At 41.4% G+C, this 16,153-nt stretch overlaps 1 protein-coding gene across 10 annotated transcripts in view; it reads right to left on the bottom strand.

Moving 5' to 3' along the window:
• The window catches only part of kcnip4a (potassium voltage-gated channel interacting protein 4a), a 1,148,311-nt gene that overhangs the window by 25,732 nt on the left and 1,106,426 nt on the right, over positions 1-16,153 (bottom strand). For all 10 annotated transcript variants that reach the window (XM_073064912.1, XM_073064910.1, XM_073064911.1 and 7 more), the window contains one exon: positions 5,550-5,619. In XM_073064912.1, coding sequence (XP_072921013.1) covers positions 5,550-5,619 — 70 coding nt within the window. The remainder of the gene's footprint in view (positions 1-5,549; positions 5,620-16,153) is intronic.

Here is a 16,153-nt window from a genome sequence, read left to right as displayed (position 1 = left end):
TGGCCTTACTAAAAAAAGTTCCATTCTGGAATGTTCCACTCCCCTAACACGACCCTCCCTAGATCTTTCAAATAACAAACAGAATAAAAACATAGTACAATACTCAGTGTAGGGAAAACACACACAAACTGCCAACTGTATACGTTCACCTAAAGCTAAGAGTTAAGTTTCTGTATTGAAAATGTCCTGATTTAGTTTAATTGGAAGGTGGCAAATGTTATTCCTTTGTTCAAAACAGGCAACGTGGATAATCTTGGAAATTATAGACCAGTGGGTCTTATGTTGGTGGTGGGCATGAGATCCCTGCTCTTTGTGACTATAAATGACTTGGATGAGGAAGTGGAAGAGTTGGTGAGTACCTTTGAAGATGGCATAAAGTTTGGTGGTGTGGTGGATAGTGTAGCTGATTGTTGTAGTTACAACAGGTCATTGACAGGATATAGAGTTGGGCTGAAAAGTGGCAGATGGAATTCAATCTGGAGAAGTATGAAGTGATTCACTTTGAAGGCACAGTACAAGGGTAATGGCAGAATGTTTAGCAGTGTGGAAGAACAGAGGAATCTTGGGTTCCAAGCCCATAGATCCCTCAAAGTTGCCACACAGGTTGATAGGATGGTTAAGAAGGCATTCATTAGTTGGTCTTCATTAGTTGGAGGAGATATTGTGTGAGATATTATTTAAGTTCAAGGGCCATGAGGTAATTTTACAGCTCTATAAACTATTCTTGGCATATTGTGTTCAGTTCTGGTGTCTAATTATAGGAAGGATATGGAAGCCTTAGAGTAGGTGCAGAGGAGATTTACCAGGATGCTGCCTGTATTAGAGAGCATATCTTATGAGGAAAGGTTGATCAAGCTACAGTTTTTCTCTTTGAAGCAAAAGAGGATGAGAGATGACTTGACAGAGCTGTTTAAGATGATAAGTTGCATAGAATGGACAGCCAGCTCCTTTTCCCGGGTGGAAATGTCTATTATGAGGGAATATAATTTTAAGGTGATCAGAGGAGGGTATAGGGGAAATATCAGAAGTAGGTTTTTTTACACAGAGTGGTAAATGCAAGAAATACACTGCCAGGCATGGTGGTGGAGGCAGGAACATGAGGGATATTTAAGAGAATTTTAGGTAGGCATATGGATGAATGAAAAATGGAGAACTATATGGGAGAGAAGCATTGAAATGAACTTGAGAGTAGGTGGGCCACAGTATGACTGTGCTGTAGTTTTCTATGTTTGATTTTCAGTGTCTTTCTGTAGTGCCTCTCTTCAAAATCTTTCCTACAATTTCTCCATATCTCTCTTCAAAACTAATTTTTAATGAACATAGCAGTTACCCTTTCTAACTTTCTCTTTGACTTAGTGTCTCTTTTAACTCCTGAGGCATAATATTGTATCCCATACACAAGTCTTTGAATTGTATCTTTAACTGTACAACCATTTGACACCTTTGCAAGAGTGCAAGTAAGGTTAGGTGAAAGCCAGGAGTGTGAATAGTTTATGTTACTTCTGCTTCAAATGAACTGTACAAATGCAAGCTAAAACCATTGTTGGCTTCATAATATGTAAGATCCAATTTTTTGTGGATTTAACATATTTCTCAGTTCATAAGATGAGGGGTAAGATGAATGGACACATACCATTCCTCATAGAGGGATCAGAAGTAGAGAGAGTGAGAAGAGGTGTCAAGATCTCTGAGGATTTAACCTGGTCCCAACATATTGATGCAGTTATAAAGAAGGCAAGACAGCGGCTATACTTCATTAGGAGTTTGAAGTGTTACATACCCCATGGGTATCTTGTGACTGTCTTATGACCATGATGTAATTGAGTATCTGGTGAGCATGATGTAATGGTCTTGTGATGGTGGGGTGGTGTAATTTCCTGCCAGTGGGATGTCATGTGATGGCCTGGTTCAACAGGTATAAAACGGGAAAGTCTTGCTGTGACGCAGGTCAGTTTGTTGTTTAATTCGTCAGTTACCCTGTAATGCTGTGTATTCGTCTCATGACGCAGTTTTGTTTTAAAGTGGAGTTTTACTTTCTATCTTAAGTCTCAAAGGTTATTGCCGGCAGTTTTGTCACAACACTGCCAGTTTTAGTCCAATCGGAAAGTGAAGAATTTATCAAAATACGGAAACCCGAAGGATCATGTAAAGTTGGTGTTGTTGGCGGTAATACAGGATCAACTTATTTAATCTTCGTTCAAAGAGACAGTAACCTGCATCTGAGGTAATCCCTGCTATAAGAGCAGAAAGGATTGCAGCAGTGTTATTCGCCAAGGAAAAGGTCAGTTCCTTTAAGCTGTTTTTAATTCCTTTGTTATAAATCCTTCGGCCAAGGCATATTTCGGCTGGGATCAGCAGTAACATCATGTCGTCGAGGAATTCGTTACTTCAGGAAAGTCTCTCCTAATTGACTGTATAAATCAATTGGACTTTTGCATTTACCTCTTTTAAGAATTCTGTTCACATTTATCGCTTTAAGAACTGTGTTCGCATTTATCACTTTAAGAACTGTTTGAGTTGCCGTATAGCAGTTAACTTCCGGTTAAATTAGTCATTTGTTTATTTTTCATTTGTTGTCGAGCTGAGTTTAAATAAATGTTTCTTTGTTTATAAAAAACTAAGTTGTCAATTCTATATTCATTGTTGCCGTATCATAACAGAAGAGATTTGGTATGTCAATAAATACGCTCAGAAACTTCTATAGATGTACTGTGGAGAGCATTCTGATAGGCTGCATCACCATCTGGTATGGGTGAAGGGCTACTGCACAGGACTGAAAGAAGCTGCAGAAGGTTGTAAACCTAGTCAGCTCCATCTTGGACACTAGCCTACAAAGTACCCAGGACATCTTCAAGAATCGGTGTCTCAGAAAGTCAGTGTCCATTATTAAGGACCTCCAGCATCCAGGGCATGCCCTTTTCTCACTGTTGCCATCAGGTAGGAGGTACAGAAGCCTGAAGGCACACACTCAGTGATTCAGGAACAGCTTCTTCAACTCTGCCATCTGATTCCTAAATGGACATTGAACCCTTGGACACTACCTCACATTTTTTCATATGCAGTACTTCTGTTTTTGCACAATTTTAATCTATTCAATAAACATACTGTAATTGGTATATCTATTTATTTATTAATTATTATTTTATTTTTTTCTTCTTCTTCTGTATTATGTATTGCATTGAACTGTTGCTGCTAAGTTAACACATTTCATGTAACGTGCCAATGATAATAAACCTGATTCTGATATCTAGAAATAAATACACAAAAAAATTATTTAATTTCTATGTGCCTTATATTTCGCCTTGAGTGTAAAGTTCCTAGAATCAATTTAACATCGTTTAAACTTAAATACAATTTTCTGTTCTATGTGTGAGATATTATTGGCTTTGAAAACATTGATTAGATTAAATTAGATTAGATTCAACTTTATTGTCATTATGCCGAATACAGATACAAAGCCAATGAAATGGTGCTAGCATCTAACCAGAAATGCAAAGAATAGTGTTATTTACAAAATAGCTGCAAATAAAAAGTAAGTGCTACAGCACACAAATATAAAAGTACTGAGACAGTACAATATGGATGCAATACTGCTCAGCGCAGGGTCACAGCCTCAGGGAAGAAGCTCTTCCTGTGCCTGCTGGTGCGGGAGTGGAGGCTCCTGTAACGCCTACCAGTTGGGAGGAGAGTAAAAAATTCATGGTTAGGGTGAGATGCATCCTTGATAATGCTTTTCGCCCTGCCAAGGCAGCGCTTATGGTAGATGTTCTCAATGGTGGGCAATTGGGTGCCGATAATCCGCTGGGCAGTTTTCACCACACGCTGGTGTGCTTTGTGGTCTGATACGGGACAATTGCCATACCACACTGAGATGCATTTGGTGAGTATGCTCTTAGTGGTATAGCGGTAAAAGTCCATCAGTATCCTGGGATGGAGGTGAGCTTTCTTGATGCTCTGCAGGAAATAAAGGCGTAGTTGTGCCTTTTTGATCAGGATGGAGTTCAGGGACCAGGTGAGATCCTTGGAAATGTGGACACCAAGGAACTTGAAGCATGATACATGCTCCACTACTGCTCTGTTGATGTAACTGGGGATGTGAGTGTGGCTCCTAGCACACCTGAAGTCCACAATGATCTCCTTGGTCTTCTGGGTGTTAAGGGCCAGGTTGTTGGTGACACACCACATGACCAGGTGCTGGACCTCATCCTTGTAAGCCGTCTCGTCATCCCCTCTGATGAGGCCGACCACCGTGGTGTCTGCGAACTTGATTATGGAGTTAGAACCATGTACAGGAACGCAGTCATAGGTGTTATTTTGTCAAATTTTCTAGAAATTGCACAATAAAATGCTCCAATGAATATTTTCCATTCCTGGTTTAAACCATTTGCACATGCTTGGCTTTCACCTAATTTTGCTTGCACTCCTCAAGAGAGCTGTGAAGTTCAAGATCCATTTCAGAGACTTGTGCACTTCATATTTGAAATTTTAGTGCACTCTACCAATACAGGTGGTCCCCATTTTTCAAATGTTCACTTTACAACAGCTCACTGTTACGAAAGACCTACATTAATACCTGTTTTTGCTAACCAAAGAGGATTTTCGCTTTTCCGAGAAAAAAACACCTGCTTTAAATGTGTGTTTACCCCGAGGAAGACTACCATGACCGTGAAGCCTTGTGCTGGCAGTTGTGTGCGCATGTGTGTACGTGTGTAGAAGTGTACATGCGCATGGGTGTACGTGCCGATTTTTTTTCTCCAAATCGATTTTGGCTCGCTGTATTCCTGATTCTGATAAGTGAAACTACACCGTACATACAATATTTCTACTTTATATAAGCTGTATACAGTATTTATCATATCATTCCTGCTTTCACTATATATTCGTGTTATTTTACGTTTTGTGTGTTATTTGGTATAATTTGATTGGTTATTTTTGGGTCTGGGAACGCTCAAAAAATTTTCCCATGTAAATTAATGGTAATTGCTTCTTCGTTTTACGACATTTTGGCTTACAAATGGTTTCATAGGAATACTCTACCTTTGGATGGCGGGGGAAACCTGTATGACTAAAACTAATTTCCTGGTTATTTATTTATTTAGAGATTCAACATGGAATATGCCCTTCCTGCCCAACGAGCTGCACCACCCAGCCACTCACATATCTAACCCTAGTCCAATCATAGGACAATCTACAATGACCAATTAACCTGCTAACCAGTATGTCTTTGGGATGTGGGAGGAAAGGGAAGCACCTGGAGAAAACCTATGCATGTACATACTCTTTACAGGTGGCATCAAAACTGATCTCCAAACTCCCACGTGATAGCATCTCACCAACCGCTAAACTATCATGGCTCATAAATATTATCTCGTAACTATTTGTGAAATTTTGCCATGTACAGGATGTAGCTGCTACTTTGTTCCAGCAATAATTACATTTTCAGAACGTTTTCATTAGTATGGATGTGTTTGAGCCAATATGAGGAGTGCAATATAAATTAATAGTTTTGCATTAATACAAGTATTGGTGTTATCTCTATAAATACTCACCACCCTGGGGAAAGAACTGTGCATAAATCTCTTTGAATGTCTCTTCATTTACTATCCCACTGGGACATTCCTGGAGATGAACATACACAAATTAATAAGTCCTATCTGCTGAAGCCAAGTGTAATCTCACATTGATCTCCGTATTAGCATAACAGTCACTGTAAATCAGATATATGTACATCATGTAATTTCTTACAAGAATTGTTGCCACAGAACTGCATAAGAAATCACTTATTATTGTGGTTTTAAAATCAATTCAAACATTGATTTGGTTTCTGGTGCAAAATATCTTTCAGGCTTATGATCTCTAAATTAATAGTAACAAATTGTTTGTAGCTTGACAATTGTGAAATTACAATCCATGGCAGCAAACAAGTGAGATATTTTCAATGTGCACTGAAAATGTGTTGAAAATTATATTTTTATTTAATTATTAAACTAAACAGTTCTTATGTCAAAGCAGACAGATTATAAATTAGCACCAGTTAGAATAAACTATTAAAAAATAACAACACTATTGTAACTGCCTAGAAAGGGTTTTCCTCAAAGGGCCAGTAAAACTTTGATTTTTCAAAGCTGACATCAATTTCTAACATAAATTCTTTGTCCTAAAATACTAATTCTATATTCCTCTCCAATGTGCTACAAGAGTTGAGTAGATAAACTACTTCAGATCCTTTGTCTTCTCATTGGACAAGTCATTTTTTGTAAATTGATACCAACATCAGGAATTAAATTGGGCTATTAATATTTGTCTTTCTTCCAACCAGTCGACTGTCAAATTTTCCTAATGAAGTATGTAATTTAAAGAGCCGTTTCACACAGGAACTAGTGACTTTTTTTTCAAACCTCTGTCTATTTAATTATTTAATTATTATCTAATTATTTTCCATTATTGGTTGTATGAAAGCTAGCAAAAGCTAGCCAGATAAAGAGCTATTCTCACATTTAGGTCAAACAGAGCAGGGATATATTTTCCTAAAGGACATTGTGTTGAGTATGATTCAGCTCACCGCCTGGAACTGCACCATCATCAACCACCAAGAGCTCTCCCTACTCAACAATTACGCACCCACAACCCTCTCCCCATGTTGCCCTCAAACCTGTAGTAACTTTTTACAGAGGCATGGCCTAATATATAGCTTGCATGAGAATAGACAGGAGCAAAAGAAATTCCTAGCAAATGCACATAATTACTGTAATTTCCACTACTTTTTGAAGGGAAAGTTCCCTCCCTGGTTCTCTCTTCCATCTGCATATAATCCCACCCCCTTTCTAGCAGTAGCTTTCCTTGCTACTACAGGAGATGCAGTTCCTGTCTGTTAACCTTTTCACTTCCACCTTCCAGACACCCAACTATTCTTTTCAAGTAAACCATTGATATATATAGCTCCTTCAGTTCAGAAAACTGGATTTTTTGCTTGTGAAAAGTTTTTTCTCCACAGTGGAGAATTCCTTCATTTAGCTTGCAAAGGTGAGTCCAAACTTCCATTTGCCTCTCACTTTAATTCTCCATCCCACATTTATAGCAACCTCAGTGTCTTAGTCCTCTTTTGTTACTGACCACTATCAACAAGTAACGTGTCATCAAGGTATGATTTTTCATGACTTGACTATGAATTCAACCATTTCAGATAATCAGCTATTTCAGTTTGTGCCAGAGCTATTTGGCTCTAATGATAGGTTATCTATCTGTAATATTATGTTAATTTTTCTGTAACTAAATCACCTGATCTGTTGGCACTTTTTAGCATCTCCTTATATTTCAGATTTCCAGCACAGTGTTTTGCAGTTCACAATTCTACCTTTGTTTTTGTTTTCTCTTTCTCTAACAGTCATCTTCACTCATTTCTTTCTATTTATATTTCACCCAGTGTGAAAAGCAGTGATTAAATCACTTTCACTATACTCTCCCAGGCACTGCTGACAGCACATACCACCTCCACCATTTTGGCTTTCAACCATTTAGAGATATTCCCTGTATCTTTCCCCTTCCTCTTCATCTTTAAAAACCTTTAATTTCCAATATTTCTTAGTTCTGATGGATGATTATCAACCTTCATATGTTACCCTTGAAAGCCGGTGCTTGACCCTGCTGAATATTAACAACATCTGTAGTTTTTTTTACTTGAGAATAGAGGTGAGAAAAGGAGTGGTGAGAAATGACAGTGGATGAGTGGGAGAAAGATTGGGTGGATAGGTTAATAGCATTTGAAACTGGAGAGAAAGTGCACAAACAGGATGGGGGAAGAGTTCAATGTCAAGAATGTTGCAACAGAAAGTAATCACTGTGGCTCCTGAGGGTTGACAGACAGAATCTTGCTGAAGGATAATGGATAGGACAAGCCTCTTTCATTGCTCCTCATCACAATGAGTTCCTTATTTCAGGCCAGCCTTATACCCTTAGTCCTCAACCATTTTCTCCTCCAAAAGAGTTAGCATCTCCTGCCCACCACATTGGCAGCCTATTATTTAGTGTCATTTATGCAGCTAAATTAGTCAGTGTCCATTTTAAGTTTATTCTTCGACTCTTTTATAGATCAAGAAAAAGATTTACAGCTGCTCGAAACTGCATATAGATCGTCATCAGTCATAAATTGGAAAAGAACAAATATAATTATATTGTTTAAAATGAAAGATTCTGGCTGCTTCGATGGCTTCTCTCATTTTCAGTTGGAAATAGAGCACATAATATACATTATAGACAATAGACAATAGACAATAGGTGCAGAAGTAGACCATTCAGCCCTTCAAGCCTGCACCGCCATGCTGAGATCATGGCTGATCATCTACTATCAATACCCGGTTCCTGCCTTGTCCCCATATCCCTTGATTCCTCTATCCATAAGATACCTATCTAGCTCCTTCTTGAAAGCATCCAGAGAATTGGCCTCCACTGCCTTCTGAGGCAGTGCATTCCACACCCCCACAACTCTCTGGGAGAAGAAGTTTTTCCTTAACTCTGTCCTAAATGACCTACCCCTTACTCTCAAACCATGCCCTCTGGTACTGGACTCTCCCAGCATCTGGAACATATTTCCTGCCTCTATCTTGTCCAATCCCTTAATAATCTTATATGTTGCAATCAGATTCCCTCTCAATCTCCTTAATTCCAGCGTGTACAAGCCCAGCCTCTCTAACCTCTCTGCGTAAGACTGTCCTGACATCCCAGGAATTAACCTTGTGAATGTACGCTGCACTTCCTCTACAGCCAGGGTGTCCTTCCTTAACCCTGGAGACCAAAACTGTACACAATACTCCAGGTGTGGTCTCACCAGGGCCCTGTACAAATGCAAGAGGATTTCCTTGCTCTTGTACTCAATTCCCTTTGTAATAAAGGCCAACATTCCACTAGCCTTCTTCACTGCCTGCTGCACTTGCTCATTCACCTTCAGTGACTGATGAACAAGGACTCCTAGGTCTCTTTGTATTTCTCCCTTACCTAACTTTACACCATTCAGATAATAATCTGCCTTCCTGTTCTTACTCCCAAAGTGGATAACCTCACACTTATTCACATTAAACGTCATCTGCCAAGTATCTGCCCACTCCCCCAGCCTATCCAAGTCACCCTGAATTCTCCTAACATCCTCATCACATGTCACACTGCCACCCAGCTTAGTATCATCAGCAAACTTGCTGATGTTATTCTCAATGCCTTCATCTAAATCATTGATGTAAATCATAAACAGCTGTGGTCCCAATACCGAGCCCTGTGGCACCCCACTAGTCACCACCTGCCATTCTGAGAAACACCCATTCACCGCTACCCTTTGCTTTCTATCTGCCAACCAGTTTTCTATCCACGTCAATGTCTTCCCCCCAATCCATGAGCTTTGATTTTACCCACCAATCTCCTATGTTGGACCTTATCAAATGCCTTCTAAAAATCGAGGTACACTACATGCACTGGATCTCCCTTGTCTAACTTCCTGGTTACATCCTCGAAAAACTCCAATAGATTAGTCAAGCATGATTTACCCTTGGTAAATCCACGCTGGCTCGGCCCAATCCTATCACTGCTATCTAGATATGCCATTATTTCATCTTTAATAATGGACTCTAGCATCTTCCCCACTATTGATGTAAGGCTGACAGGTCGATAGTTCTCTGTTTTCTCCCTCCCTCCTTTCTTAAAAAGTGGGATACATTGACAGTGGAAGATTACTGCATTAGCTGAAGTACCAACATTTAAGGACCTCTTCTATCCATTAATTTAGCTGGGCATAAACCTCTAGTGGTATTGGATCTGATTTTGCCTGTAAAGGCCACTGGTTGCAATAGTAACCTGCTATTATGGCTGAAGCTACCTGGAAGGTGTCTAAGATCTGACTTTCTGGTCACAGTATTGAGGCCTCCAACACCATGCTGTTAAAGTTCTATGTCCTCTTGAATACGCGGATAGTGTATTAGTGAGGATGTGCAGAGTTTTGGTTCCCTACCTGTATACTCGCATTGGAGACAGCCTAGGTGAGATTCACTGGGCCTTCAATAAGACTGGATACCTTACACTCTATGAAACATTAAAACTTAAATTCCACAAACATCTAAAAACAGTAATCTAGATCAAGATAGGGTCTAGTGCTTTCCTGGAGTATATAATGAATAAACTCTTCTTGGGCCAAGTACAGGTATTGATTTTAACCGATGTTTTGAGGACAAACTCTGCCATCTTCATCAAGGTTGATGCCTGGGCATGTCTAATCCAGTGGTATTTATACGCCTATCGTCCGCCTCTCCTGATCAGTCAGTCCTCATCTAATTAGGTTTCCGCTGACCCACCTTGTCTAGAATCAAATTCCAGTTCTTATTTAGAGCAAGACCTTTGTCTTTGTTAAAATTCTTTTCCTCTAGTTTTACTTCAATGGCTTCCTTTACCAGATGGCCCCAAAAGCAAATGGCGCGGCACTGTAGTTCTGTGCCAACGAAGTTAATCCTATGGCCAATGTGAATGTAATGTTCTGCCACTGCCGATTTCTCTGGGTAACCCAAACGGATACACCTCCTGTGCTCCTTGATGCAGGTTTCCACCGTGTGTCCTGTCTGGCCGATATACGCTGCTCCACATTCACAGGGAGTTCTGTAGATGCCAGCTGTCAGCTTTGGCCTGCATAAGCTGCCTTCTGCCTCAAACGCCAGTACCTTTACGGGCTCCCTAAGATACATATCCCCCCGAGGCCTATTGTCACTAGGATAGATTCTCTGACTTACTACCTTGCTAAGCATTTAATTAGCAAGCTGTCTCCCTTTGTTGCAGGCTATTAGCATCACATCATGAATTCGACCGACTGTATAAAAACCATAACCAACATCCAGCTGATCCCAGAGGACATAATGGTTAGTGTCGACATGGTGTCCCTGTTCAAGAGAGTCCCCACTAAGGACAGCTTGGTCCTCCTGTGGTCAAGGTTTGATGAGGGTACTATTGACCTTTTTGAACACACTTTTACATCATTGTACTTCCTCTATAACGGGATCTACTGTGAACAAACGGGCGGAGTGGCCATGGGATCACCCTTGTCACCTGCTATTGCTAATTTCTACATTGAAGTCTTTGAGGAGAGGGCTCTGAGTTCATCAGCCTACGCAGTTTCAGATATGTCAATAGTACCTTTGTAGTGTGGTCTCAAGGACTCCAGGTACTCCAACTGTTCTAGGACCATATGAACAGCATACATCCAAACAATTCAATTTATGATGGAAATGGAGAAGAATGGCTGCCTCCCATTTCTGGACGTTCTAATATGACTAAAACTGGATGGTAACCTTGGACATGGCGTCCATCGGAAACCCACCCTCATGGACCTATACCTCAATAATAACAGGCACCATCATGCCTCCTGACGTAGAGCGGTTCATTCTACTTTGATTGTCGTACAAAAACTATTTCAGACCCGAAGAATCTCCCCGAGGAAATAAGGCAATTACATACGACATTCCTACAAATGGCTACAAGGTGAAGAACTCATTTGGCCCCTTAAAAATGCTGACAGAAATACCAGGAAACCTAATAACGAGGAGGAATCCATCGCTACCGCCTGTCTTCCCTATTTTTCCATGGTTTCTGGAAGGATCACCAGGATCCTGAAGAAATACTGGATTAATGCCTTCCACAAACCCATAAGGAAGCTCAAATCACAGCTTATGTAGGCCAAAGGTAACCTGGGTTTCAGGGTGGCTGCTGTTTGCAGGATTCCCTGTGAACGTGGAGTAATGTATATCGTCCAGATGGGATGCACTGTGGAAATCCCATCAAGGAACACAGGAGATATCTGTTTGGGTTGCCCGGAAAAATTGGTGGTTGCAGAACATAGCATTTGCAATGGTGATAGGATTGGCTTCGATGGCACTAAACTACTGTGCTGTGTCAATGGCTTTTGGGACTGCCCGGTGAAGGAAGCCATTGAAATAAAACTTAAGGAAATTTTTTTTAATGAAGACAAAGGTCTTGCTCTAAGTAAGAATTGGAATTCAATTGTAAGCAAGGTGGGACAGCAGAAACCTGATTGGATAAAGATTAACCTCTCAAATTATAAAGCAAACCCACTGATAGGAATAATTTGATAGCTGAGCCTAGAACCTTGTTCTGTTGAAATTTACCAATAAATTATGTTCTCTGAAAGCTATTAGGAAGCACTCTCTTCATAATCAGTTTTATGTATGCTTCAGGGAGAGCTAATTTTGCTCAGTGATACTGTATTATCTCTGTGGTACGAGTTTCTTGTGAAACCTGGCATTGTTTCCTTGATGTCTCATTAAAATGTTGTCAAAGGTGTTGCAACACCCAAGATTAATCTCTACTGAGATAACGCAACCACCTTGGCCTGATACATGACTGATACTGTTCGCTCACAGAAGAACCAATGCTTCACTACATTGAAGGCTTAAGTTGAATATTATTTGAAGGGTCAGGCACATCTCTCCTGAATCTTATAGGGAGACTTCATGTAAGGTAGGTCTCAAGCAGGCTAGAATCTCAGTCACAATCTCTGAGGTGGTTTCAGCATATTCTCCACGGAATGAAGAAATCATAAAAAAAAGGGGTTCCAATTCAACCGATTAGAAAAACAGGGGGATAGGCAGGAGAAAGATATCTGACAGAAGAGGAGCAAATTACCTGCTCCAACTTCCCTCACAGCTCTGATCTCACGAAGAAGCCGAATGGGGGTTGATGACAACACAGCCAACAGTCTGTACATAGAACCATAGAACACTACAGCACAGTACAGGCCCTTCAGCCCTCTATGTTGTGCTGACCCATATAATCCTTAATAAAAAAGTACTAAACCCACACTACCCTATAACCCTCTATTTTTCTTTCATCCATGTGCCTGTCCACGAGGCTCTTAACTACCCCTAATGTTTTAGCCTCCACCACCACCCCTGGCAAGTCATTCCAGGCACTCACAGCCCTCTGTGTAAAAAACTTACCCCTAATGTCTCCCCTAAACTTCCCTCCCTTAATTTTGTGCATATGTATTCTAAGATGGCGGCGTGACGCAGCTTGCAGCGGCCACTCCGGGGCTGATTATCTGTTATTTGTGAAGTGGGGTGCCGTGCGCAATCATAATCGATTGAAAACGGATGTGGGAGCACGGAGGAACATCTGGAAATCTCCAGGAAGACCTTCTTCGTTGCTGCTGCTGCTGGGAGGTCCGGGACTCTGCTGGGAAGAATAGACCCCCAGTCCTCGGGGTCGCATTGCCGATGGCCATTGGCGGGGGCGTCTTAATACGCTTCGCAGAGGATGGTGCTCGGAGAAGCTGTGCCGGAGGGGAAGGTCGTCGGCTTGGAGGTTTGACGAACTCGGAGTCCGCTGCGGTCAGGTCACTTTCGGTGTGTGCTGCGTCTGTGAGGCTGAGTCGGGCGGTGCCGTGGAAGTCCATAGCGTGGGTATTCCCTTCTGCCGTCGGCGTGGGATGGAGAGTCTGTCGGGACCCTGGGGACTTGTGGAAACTGTGTGGTGATTTCTTTTGAACTTATAGTCTTTTAATGTCTTTGAACTATTTTTACTGTGCCCATGGTCTGTTTTTTATCAATTATGTTATTGTTTGCACTGTTGTAACTATATGTTGTAATTATGTGGTTTCGTGCAGGTCTTGTAGCTTTAGCTTTTGGTCTTGTTTTTGTCTGGTGGATTTGGAGCTCCTTTCCGGGGAACGCGCTAAGATGGTAGTGCGATATTAATACGCAGCAGCCTCTCCGGACTCTGGATTGGGGATTGCCAAACGTTATGTGGATTTTCTGGTGTAGTCTGTTTTGTCATATGCTTTTGTGATATCATTCTGGAGGAACGTTGTCTCATTTTTTAACTGCATTGCATTTGTGGTTTCTAAATGACAAATAAACTGAATCTGAATCTGAATATGCCCTCTGGTGTGTGCTATTGGTGCCCTGGAAAACAAGTACTATCCACCCTATCTATGCCTCTCATAATCTTGTAGACCTCTATCAAGTCCCCTCTCATTCTTCTACGCTTCAAAGAGAAAAGTCCCAGCTCTGCTAACCTTGCTTCATATGACTTGTTCTGCAAACCAGGCAACATACCCTGGTAGATCTCCTCTGTACCCTCTCCATAGCTTCCACATTCTTCCTATAATGAGGTGACCAGACATGAACACAACCACCAGGGTGCTGAAAAAAGGAGGAATGTACTGCAATAATGGGAGGCAGGTAGCTGATCAGCTTCAGATGCAGAAGAATGTGCAGAGGACTCTAAAGTACGGTGCAAACTAGAAGAAGCTTACATATGCAGAAGATACTGAAGGTAGGATATTGTCAGTGAGGTGCCTGAAAGGGCATGGCTGCCTTTGATAATCATATACGTTATTAGAAACCTACAGCACAATACAGGCCCTTCGGCCCACAAAGTTGTGCCGAACATGTCCCTACCTTAGAAATTACTATGCTTTCCTATATCCCTCTATTTTTCTAAGCTCCATATTCCTATCCAAAAGTCTCTTAAAAGACCCTATTGTATCCGCCTGCACCACCGTTGCTGGTAGCCCATTCCACACATTCACCACTCTCTGAGTAAAAAACTTACTCCTGACATCTCCTCTGGAGCTGCTCCCCAGCACCTTAAACCTGTGTCCTCTTGTGGCAACCATTTCAGCCCTGGGAAAAAGCCTCTGACTATCCACACGATCAATTCCTCTCATCGTCTTATACACCTCTATCAGGTCACCTCTCATCCTCCGTTGCTCCAAGGAGAAAAGGCCAAGTTCAACTCAACCTATTCTCATAAGGCATGCTCCCCAATACAGGCAACATCCTTGTAAATCTCCTCTGCACTCTTTCTATGGTTTCCACATCCTACCTGTAGTGAGGTGACCAGAACTGAACACAGTACTCTAAGTGGGATCTTACCAGGATCCTATATAGCTGCAACATTACCTCTCAGCTCCTAAACACATTCCCATGATTGATGAAGGCCAATACACCGTATGCCTTCTTAACCACAGAGTCAACCTGCACAGCAGCTTTGAGTGTCCTATGGACTCAGACCCCAAGATCCCTCTGATCCTCCACACTGCCAAGAGTCTTACCATTAATACTCTATTCTGCCATCATATTTGACCTACCAAAATGAACCACCTCACATTTATCTGGGTTCGACTCCATCTGCCACTTCTCAGCCCAGTTTTGCATCCTATCAATGTCCTATTGTTAACCTCTGACAGCCCTCCACAATATTCACAACACCTCTAACCTTTATGTCATCAGCAAACTTACTAACCCATCCCTCCACTTCCTCATCCAGGTCACTTATAAAAAATCACAAAGAGTAAGGGTCCCAGAACAGATCCCTGAGGCACTCCACTGGTGACCGACCTCCATGCAGAATTTGACCCGTCTACACCCACTCTTTGCCTTCTGTGGGCAAGCCAGTTCTGGATCCACAAAGCAATGTCCCCTTGGATCTCATGCCTCCCTAATTTCTCAATAAGCCTTGCATTTGTCACATACAACAAAATTGAATCTGGTTGGTGCTGCATCCCAAGAGAGGGAATTTTTTTAAATGCCCATGTGACGTCATTTTAGAGCAGCTTATGATTGAGCTCATGGGGGGGGAGCACAATTCTGAATTGGGTGTAATGTGATGGCCCAGATTTGATTAGAAATTTAGGTAAAGGGAATGTTAGTGATAATAATATGATAGAATTCACCCTGCAGTTTGAGAAGAAGAAGCTAAAGTTGGATGTATCAGTATTAAAGTGGAGTAAGGAAAATTACAGGGGAGGGGAACTGAGCAAAGCTGATTGGAAGGGGACACTCTCAGGGTGAAGGCAGAAATGACGGAGATGGAGTTTCTGTGGGCAACTCGGAAGGTGCAGGGTAGATACATTCCATAGATCTGATGGACTACACCCCAGGGTTTGAAAGTGGTAGCTGAAGAGATAGTGGAGGCATTAGTAGTGCTCTTTCAAGAATCACTAGACTCTGGAATAGTTCTTGAGCTACAGAAAAATTGCAAAAATCACTCCACTCTTCATGAAGGGACAGAGGTAGAAGAAAGGAAATTATAGGTTAGTTAGCCTGACTTCAGTCCTTAGAAAGATGTTGGATTCTATTATTGAGGATGAGATACTGGGGTATTTGGA

Source organism: Hemitrygon akajei, chromosome 13, assembly GCF_048418815.1.
Source record: "Hemitrygon akajei chromosome 13, sHemAka1.3, whole genome shotgun sequence".
Lineage (NCBI taxonomy): Eukaryota > Metazoa > Chordata > Chondrichthyes > Myliobatiformes > Dasyatidae > Hemitrygon > Hemitrygon akajei.
This window is presented reverse-complemented; position numbering and strand designations above follow the sequence as displayed.